This window comes from Pituophis catenifer, unplaced genomic scaffold, assembly GCF_029215685.1.
Source record: "Pituophis catenifer annectens isolate HBS135680 unplaced genomic scaffold, rPitCat1.0.hap2 SCAF_1, whole genome shotgun sequence".
In the NCBI taxonomy this organism is placed as follows: domain Eukaryota; kingdom Metazoa; phylum Chordata; class Lepidosauria; order Squamata; family Colubridae; genus Pituophis; species Pituophis catenifer.
The window spans coordinates 137,910,872-137,920,579 of record NW_027256881.1 but is presented as its reverse complement, the minus strand read 5'-3'; the positions used below and the strand labels follow the sequence as shown (position 1 = coordinate 137,920,579).

Genomic DNA, 9,708 nt, shown 5'->3' with positions numbered 1-9,708 from the left:
GATTATGATTTAAGATCGATATCTATTCAGAAGTAATGCCCACTGCTGTCAACACAGTAGAGGTCTGTGCTAAGCCTTTAAAATGTTTTACGTGTTCCGAATATCAAAACTACTAAGAACTGTAGACTTTCCGAAAAAGTTTTACCTTGATACCAGGTAGCTGTTTCAAGTCTACTACTTAAAACTGTACCTTTATCTGATAAATGACAATGACATATCAGAATTACTGATCCCTGTAACTGTGAAGTATATAGTAATGCAAGAATTCAACTACTGCAATACTTTTCCCCAGGGCTGCTTCTTTGTGTTTGGAATAGCTTCCTCTTTGAAATTATTTCAATTGGGTAGCACTGAACCAGGGCTGATCGTGGGTGTTGAAGATGAAGATTTTTCTTTGCAATATATTTCTTGAGATACTATATTTATTACCGAATAATGATTTCCACATATTTGTAAAAGGTTACCAAAAATATCTTTCATAGCTTCTATAAGTGGATGATCATTTAACATGTGGGAAAAGCTTTATGTAAAACCCCCATATAAACAAAGAACAAAGGCATGTCTGATTTGTTTTTTGTCCAATTATTCAGCTTTAGTCAAAGCATGTTTTCGGGGAGGGGGGGAAGCATTAGTTTATCCAAGAAAATATTGTTCCTCCCAGTCATGCTAAAAAGAGACCTCTTTGTTACTGCTCTGCTGAAGAAATCCAGATGGCCACTAGAGGGCAGCAAAGAGATGGAGAACCTTCAATTTTCTATCTCCTAAAGGCTACCCGGATTAGTGCAGTCAAATCTAGTACCTCTACAGTACAGGTAGTCCTCGATTTACAACCACAATTGAGCCTAATATTTGTTGTTATGTGAGACAAGTGTTAAGTGAGTTTTGACCCATTTTATGACCTTACTTGCCACAATTGTTAAATGAATCACTGCAGTTGATAACTTAGTAACCGAGTTGTTAAGTGAATCTGGCTTCCCCATTGACTTTGCTTGTCAGAAAAATTGCAAAAAGTGATCACAAAACCCACCAGGACACAGCAACAATCATAAACATGAACCAGTTGCCAAATATCTGAATTTTGATCATGGTCACAGGTCGTAATTGTGAAAAACGGTCATAAATCACTTTTCTTCAGTGCCACTGTAACTTTGAACAGTCGCTAAACGAACTGTTGTACTAGGACTCCTTGTTCTTAACTACAGCACTACAAAATCCGATTCCAGAGGCACAAAATGACAGGTTGGATATCTGTTCTTAAGAGCCGTTGAGGATTTACATGCAATAGCAGCTTCTGAGTTCTTTATGACTTTTGTGATCCACGTTGACCCTGGATTGCGCGATAATTGTGCTCGTGGATTGAGAATCCCAGGATCGCGAGCACAGCCCAGAACAGTTCTGGGCAGAGAACGTAAAGCGTTAAGATAGGCGTCTTCGCCTGGTTTGTCCGCTATAAGCCGCCGTAGCGGAGCCGGCTGGGTACAGTCATGGCTGCTGTCCGGGGGAAAAAGGAGGAAAGCAGCGGCAATAAGATGAGAGAGGAGGAGGAGGAAGAGGAGGATGGCGAGGAGAACATCCTCTACGACTTGCTGATCAACACCGAGTGGCCGCCGGAGTTTGAGGTGCAGGTGAGTCTTTTCGCCGTTGTCTCACGGGCATTAACTCGCCTGCTGGGTGGCGAGAGCTACTGGAGCACCCGCCACGTAGGAGGGGAGAGGTCGGGTCGTGAGAAATGACCGCGTGTCATTGACTTTTTTTTAAGGGCTGCCGCTTTTTTATGGCCGAATCTTGACACTGTGGCCCTGGGGGACTTGGAGCAAGAATGCCCGCGTTGCAAAAACGTTTGGATCGCCTGTTCTGATGTTAGAATAAGCCACCTTCTGTCCTTCTGATGTCAATCAAAAGTCTTTCGGATATCAGGATGAAGAACCATTGTAGTATGGCACATGCGTCAGTCGGTTAATTATATTCTATTGGTGTAATACAAAAAAAAAAAAACCTTGAAAAATCAGCGCATTGACAAAATTTCCATCAGTCAATTGCAAAAAGCGAACGATGTTTGGATCCACACTTTACTATGCCAATGCATTACACAGCATTCTAGGTTCTTGGGAAGAACTTAAATGACAGCTGTGACTTCATATTCTGGGGGACAGTTGAAAAATAACATATTTATTACATTTATATGCCTCCCAACTGCCAGCAGTTCTGGGTGGTTGATTGATTGGAGTTGATTGGAACAGCTAGCCACACAAAGTAATAGCCCATCTTTTAAGAGATGGCAAGGTGAGGGTGACCTTATCTAATGCTTAGATGGGAGACCACTAGGGCTGTAGGCTAGAAGTTGAAAAAACATCCTGGAAAACATACTATATACTTCTATATAGAAGTATAAATGACATTAAAACAAGTCTATGTGGTCACTGCAAAAAGTTTTATTTGGAGCAGAAAAGTTATAATGTAATTTATGATTAACTGTATAAGGTTTGTATATATAGTATGTATACAAACCTTATAAAGTTAATCATAAATTACATTATAACTTACATTATAAATTACGTTGTAACATTGTATATGTAATAAGTGAAGGGACACAATTGCTCAGTGGCTAAGATGCTGAGCTTGTCAATCAAAAGGTCGGAAGTTCAGCCGTTCAAATCCCTAGTGCTGCTTAACAGGGTGAGCTCTTGTTACTTGTCCCAGCTTCTGCCAACCTAGCAGTTCAAAAGCACGTAAAAAATACAAGTAGAAAAATAGGGACCACCTTTGGCGGGAAGGTAACAGCGTTCTGTGTGCCTTTGGCGCACGTCTCCATGGTCATGTGGCCGGCATGACTAAACGCCTTTGGCGTTTAGTCATGCCAGCCACATGACCATGGAGACGTCTTCAGACAGCGCTGGCTCTTCGGCTTTGAAGCAGACATGAGCACCGCCCCCTAGAGTCGGGAACGACGAGCATGTATATGCGAGGGGAACCTTTACCTTTAGCTATATGTAGTAAGTGGAGTACACACAGTCCTAGAAATGCATTGAATCGTGCAGATGTGGAAAGTAGGATAACTTTGGCTTCCAAAGTGGTTAAAAATTGTATTAGACATTAGATGGGAAGCTATGTGGCAGAAGGAATGAGATATTTATGTTACAGGCTGAGGAGCATATTCTTTTTGTTGAAGCTTAGTGGTTTTTGGATTTTTTTATATTTCTGATAGATCCTGTCATGTTTCCTTTCTGAGGTGTTGTCTAGGCATAGTTCTACAAGGGACATAGTTTCTTACTGAAAAGGAATAATAATTTATGCCCCGTTTGTGGCATTATTAAAATGATAATTGTTTTCTATGAGGCTGCATCTGATTTCTCCCCAAATGAAAGTCCTTTTTTTTTGTCTATTCCTTCTCTTTGTTTCTCTATAACTTTATATCATTTCAGAGGATCATTGTTACTGGTTATTAGCTAGAGATTGTCTATAGCTTTTTATTTTCAATCATTCTGTCTTCATCAAAGGTTGTGATGTTAACTGATGATTTTATGGTTAGTGGCATTGGTAGAACCTTTCTGTCCTGAATCACATAACTTTTTACAAGAAGAAGAATGTGAAGCAAATGTGCAATGGAGTTTAATCAGCTTCTTAATTGATATTTATTAATCATTTTAAAAAGTTCTTTGCTTGATTAAGGTAATTTACTGCATCTGCCCAATGACTCTTGCTAACTGAAGTTATCAATGCTGTTTTTATTTTCTTTTTGTTACACTGAAGAATTACATAGCTACATAGCTAATTTATGCCATTAGGATTGTTTTTGTAATTTCCACTTAGTGACTGTAATATTATGTTTCTTATAGAAGAATATTCCCAAGAAAGAGATCCTTAACAGATAAAAAGGGGACCTATTGCATGCATGGATTAATATGCAGCATTGCATTGTTTTGTGTCTTCTTACCTGGCTCTGGAGTTGAAGTAGTTCCTGAACATTTTTCTTTCACAATTCTCTAAAAGAACGTAGAGAGTAATAATTTGGAGAAGTATTTTAAAGAGTTGCTTATCCCAACAGTTAATTTATAGCCTGCAATAGCTTAATGGCCTTGCAAATAAAGAACTTACTGAAAACTATCTTTTTGGTCTTGCAGCCAAGAGGCAACCAGAAGCATTATGCATCATTTATCATCACAAGAGTAATTATGGGTAAATATCCATAGCTTCATTATTCAGTAGATTTTATGTGGCTAAAATTAATATGTGAACTAATTAATTAAATTAATTAACTGCTAGGTTGCCAGCTTCTGCCAACCTAGCAGTTCGAAAGCACGTAAAAAATGCAAGTAGAAAAATAGGGACCACCTTTGGTGGGAAGGTAACAGCATTCCGTGCACCTTTGGTGTTTAGTCATGCCGGCCACATGACTACGGAGACCTCTTTGGACAACACAGGCTCTTCAGCTTTGAAACTGAGATGAGCACCGCTCCCTAGAGTCGGGAATGACTAGCACATATGTGCGAGGGGAACCTTTACCTTTTTACTAATTAATTAAAGTAATGGATATGGCTGCCCATTTCATAGCTGGGGCTCTGAACAGCATAAAAAGATTTAAAAATGGTTACAAATTGTTCACTAAAGTTATAAACTTGTTATTTGATATTCTTATACTGCATCCAGGGCCTAGTGTAATAGGAATTGCATAGTATTTAGAGATGACTGCCCTGCTTAATGATCATTCAAAGTTACAATGATGCTGGAAAAGTAGCTTTATAATCAGCCCTAATATTTACACTCATTGCAATAGCTCTGTGTTCACGTTATCAACATTTGGTCATTTCACAACCAGTAGGTATTTATGATTGTTGCACCATTCCCATGGTCACATGATCACAGTTTCTGTGCTTTGCAACCAACTTCTGACAAGCAGAGTCAATGAAGAAACCTGAAGTAAAATAGAAAGTTATGATCATGTGGACCTCACTTAATGACTGCAGGTGACTTGCTTAATGACTAAATGGGAAGTGACATCAATCCATTGTGGCCTATTGGCATTAATTACCTACATTATGAAAGTGTAGCATAGACTTCTAAGGATCTTTTTCCTATATTTGGATGCATTTCTGTGTAGGTACATATATACCTGGTTAGTTGTTTCTTGATTATGTTAAATAATCAAGTATGTAACGCACAGTGGTGGGTTGCTACCGGTTCTCCTCGGTTCTTGCAAACTGGTATTGGAAATTTTGCGTAGTTTGGAGAACCGGTAAATACCACCTCTGCCTGGCCCCACCCCCAATCTATTCGCTGCCTCCCGAGTCCCAGCTGATTGGCTAGAAGGAAAAAATCAAGGCTCACTTGACAAAGAAGAGAAAAAAAAACAAGACACTGTAGCTTTAAATTGAGAAGCCAATAAGCCTCCCAACTGATCGGCTAGAACTAATCCTTGTAAACCGCTCGGTGGTGATAGATTGGCAATTGAGGCCAAGCTGCCTGAAAGCAGTTTCCGATGCTTTCGGTGGTGGCAGAGCGGCAAAAAACTGTTTAAACTCTTGTCGCAGCACTTCAAAGCCCTATAGCTGATTAGTGGTAAAAGGCAATGTGGTGGTAGACTGGAACGCTTCAAAAACAAATGAGTAGACCGGTATGCTCCAAAAACAAATGGTAGACCAGTAAGGCTCTGCAAACAGTTAAAAGCCTGGTAGACCAATACCTCTGCTAAATCCTAAAGAATTGTTTGGTCAAAAAACTCACTGTGACTGAGATAATCAAACAGACAATGGCTGAAAGCCAGATCTGCTAGAGATGTTTCTCTCAGGCCGATTGAGTCGAAACTGGGCCTGAGAGGAAGGAACAAGGGGCGGGTCAAAAAACTATGACTCCCCTTGACGTGAGTGACATTGAGTTGACCACGCCTACCCAGTCACATGACCATCAAGCCACGCCCACTGTCACATGACCATCAAGCCATACCCACAAAATAAGCCACGCCCACAGAACCAGTAGTAAAAAATTTTAGAACCCACCCCTGGTAACACACTGTTAAGGATAGAAACTATTGCCACAAACTGATGTGTTACCATTAGCAGCCTTTTGCTCCTACCTTCAAGTACCAAAGTATGAGTAGTGAGTAAGAATGTTAAAGGATATGAGAATAATGAAAAAAATAAATATCATGTTATTGTTTCCAAATACAGAGTTACGTTTTGCAGACATTTATTGTGGTGGAGGGGAGGAATAAACTAGAGGGCCTATTGACAAAACAGTTACAGAAAGTAGTATCTTCTATTGGTCTTGCTTTCTTTCAAAGATAATTATATCCTCCTCTTTTAGGCCCTGCTTTATTTCTGCGCCACTTTTGGAGCAGGTAAGCCACTGTTAAACACAACTAATTAAAGTTCTGTCTTAAGCTATCGAGAGAGTGTGTGGCATTTTAAAAGTATTATTTTATGTCTTATAATAGCATTTGGAAGATGTTATGATCTTTGATTCTGAAATGGTAATTTTTTATTCAATAAGATTTATCTTCTAAAAGGCACTTTTATTTTTTCAGGATACTAAATGTGAATTGTGTGCGCGCGCAACTATGCCTGTGTGTATGTACCAGTATATACTGCATACGCACACATGCCCACACAGTTCTTAAGAACAAATACCTCTTGACAGGTTGTTTTTCATCAGAGTTTTTTTACACTTTGCTTTTGATCTTATTAATATTATAGTGATTTATATCCTGCTTGCAAGAATATAAATCTTTGTCTTATACCAATGGCTTAAACAAGTGTAATATTACATGTCAACAAAACATATGGATAAAAATAGGAAAACAAATAGCAATAATGGTAGTTCAGCTACTTGTAATATTTCAGATATTGTGTTTGTTCTGTATTTAATAGAACTATGTGAAAAAGGTACAGGAGAACTGTTTCGGGAGGAATTTGTAAACATTCCTACTTCTTGCAGTTCATCTGTTTTCTAACAATTGCCATGCAATTAAAATTCATAAGCATCACCTTTATTGCTCTGACATAAACATACTTCTGCTTCCAGTAGTGCAACATTATCTCTTCCTGTTGAATTTGTCCGCCTGGTCAGTAAACAGATGAATTGGCATCTAGAACTTGCAAGGTTGGTGGCAAGGTTCCTTTTCCTTTGAAAGTGGGACTTTACAATAATTGACTTTGGACTTCTTGCATTCAGGCTAAATGCTTTAATATGTAATGTGCAACAAGGTAATTTTAATTTAATTAATTTTTGTAAAATAACAGCCAGTACAGAAATTGACATCCAGAGTTCAATATATCACTTTTGAAATGAGACGGGTATTTTTTCCTGAGTCCAGATTTGATAAAACCAATAGGAAATTTGAGTTTGTGGATGGTGGCAAAGAGATCAATAAAAATCTTGGTTTTTGTTTTTTATGTAGAGAGTTGTTTTTAAGCCATAGTTTTAGCTCCCCAAATCCTGCTGTTGGCTGCTTATATTTCTTTGCAGTTTCTGATTTGGGAGAAGTGTTTGCAAGGGATGTATTTCAGCAGTAGAAATAAATTTTGTGTTTTATGACAGCCATAGGATTTCTCGTCTTACCTGTGCTCCAGGGGTGGGTTTCAAAACCCATCACTACTGGTTCGCTCGTGGGCGCTTGTGACCGCAGAAGTGTCCGGGTGGGTGGGCGGAGCCTCCCGCCACCACTGCTTCCGGTTCGCCAGATCCGGTGCGAACCGGTAGCAACCCACCACTGCTGTGCTCTCAGTTTTTATTATATGCAATGCAAAGATAGTATTAGATTCTGATTTAATCAGACTTATACTTGAGTTAACACCGGCTAACCCGAGTCCTACTATTTCCATTGTTGAACTCTGGATTAAATCCAGAACCAACTCAGTTTATATATTTACTAGAGATACTGTATATTCTTAGGGTAGTTTCATGTTCCTAGTACTTCCTGAAACATTATATTCACTACACTTTAGTGGCATGTCTACAATTTAACCTTTGAATATATTTTTTAATAATATCAGAGATAATTTGTTTACTCAAAAATAGAGAGAAAGGATTTGGGATGCTGTAAAATATTGAGACTACCTCACATTTGCCATGTATTTAAGACTCGACTATATAAAATGGTTCCTGAGATGTCTTGGAAGCAGTAATCACCTATGATTTTCATTCAAACTTTTTATTTTTATAGCAATGGAAAACTCTTAGCAGTTGTTCAAGACCAGGCTATAGAAATAAGGTAAGTGAAGAATAGCACAATTATACACCTCAATTCAAATGAATTTAATAAGGCTTATACTCACACAAATTGTCAAGCACAGGAAATTAGGCAGTTCAAATGAATATAGCAGATATACTTTGTGTGTGTGTGTATTTTTAGATATATAGTTGGATATACTTTATATATATATATATATATATATATATATATATATATATATATATATGCATATTCTTTCTAGCCAGGTTTTACCTACGTAAACTAAGTTGTTTTGCAGCTCTGGTTGTAAACAACTTAGTTTACGTAGGTAAAACCTGGCTAGAAAGAATATGCACATAAAAACCTACGAAAAAGAAAAAGACATATATATATATATATATAGCTTCAGAGTGCTTTACAGTTCTCTCTAAGCGGTTTACAGAGTCAGCTTATTGGCCCCAACAATCTGGGTCCTCATTTTACTGACCTTGGAAGGATAGAGTCAATCTTGAGCAGGTCAGGATTGAACTGCTGGCAGTCAGCAGAATTAGCCTGCAATACTGCATTCTAACAACTGCGCCACCACGGCTCTATATATAGGTTTATTGTATGCTAAAGTTCTCTACAAGAATCTGAACTACTAATGGCCAAAGCAAATTGGCGGCAGATAATAGTCAAATTCAAGGTGGCCTGGACTTAGATCTCTTGTGAGTGCGAAGGGACTTGAGACTGATAATTCATTTGACCCTTCCCTTGGGCTCAGCCTCCTATATAGAATTGTAACCAAGATATAGAAGAAAATGTGGATCTTTTATCTCTTTTTATCTCTCTTATCTGTTTGCCATGTATTTAAGTGTTGCTTTAGAAATAAGATAAATTCTGAATATGGCCAGAGACTTTAATTTTCTTTCATTTTAAAAAGTCTTTCATCTGAATAGCTTTATATGTTAGACTAAATTAAAGAGTTAATATTTCTTCTACACAGAATAGGCTATAATTTATTAACATGATCATATCATCCTGTGGAAACTCAAAAGAAGTTTTGCATTTTACGCTTTGCATTTTTTATCTTGTAAGACAATTGATCCAAAAATGATACAAACCCTCTCTTGCTGCTAAGCGTATATGCAGCCAGAGTAATTTTATAGATGTCAGATGGGAAAATTTAGATAAAAGTTATTTTAAGCAACTGAATTCAGAGCTACCTTTTGCAGCTTCTGAAGCCACCTTTGATTGTACCATTAAAATGTGTTTATTTTTTTTTCTTAGTACAAGCTTTCTGCCATTTAAAGTGAAAAATGCACAGAAGCTAAAATGTAAAGTTTAAATAGGCTTATTCATTTTTATAAACATTTTGATGAGTTATCTTTAAACCACCCAAATCCCAGTTCTTGCATCTGAGTGACACAATTTCACCCATCATTCCATTCTTTATATAGCACATGGGTATCAAAATGTAGCCTAAGATAAACTAACTTCCAAACTTTTCCATGATCACATGATTGCCATTTGCAACCTTTTCTGCTTACTTCCCAAGAAAG

At 37.9% G+C, this 9,708-nt stretch overlaps 1 protein-coding gene across 1 annotated transcript in view; it reads left to right on the top strand.

Moving 5' to 3' along the window:
- The first annotated feature begins 1,484 nt into the window (after positions 1–1,484).
- NBAS (NBAS subunit of NRZ tethering complex) overlaps positions 1,485–9,708 on the top strand; it is a 151,367-nt gene continuing 143,143 nt past the window's right edge. Inside the window, exons 1-5 of the mRNA XM_070955550.1 lie at positions 1,485–1,625; positions 4,122–4,176; positions 6,301–6,334; positions 7,018–7,095; positions 8,159–8,206. Coding sequence (XP_070811651.1) covers positions 1,485–1,625; positions 4,122–4,176; positions 6,301–6,334; positions 7,018–7,095; positions 8,159–8,206 — 356 coding nt within the window. The remainder of the gene's footprint in view (positions 1,626–4,121; positions 4,177–6,300; positions 6,335–7,017; positions 7,096–8,158; positions 8,207–9,708) is intronic.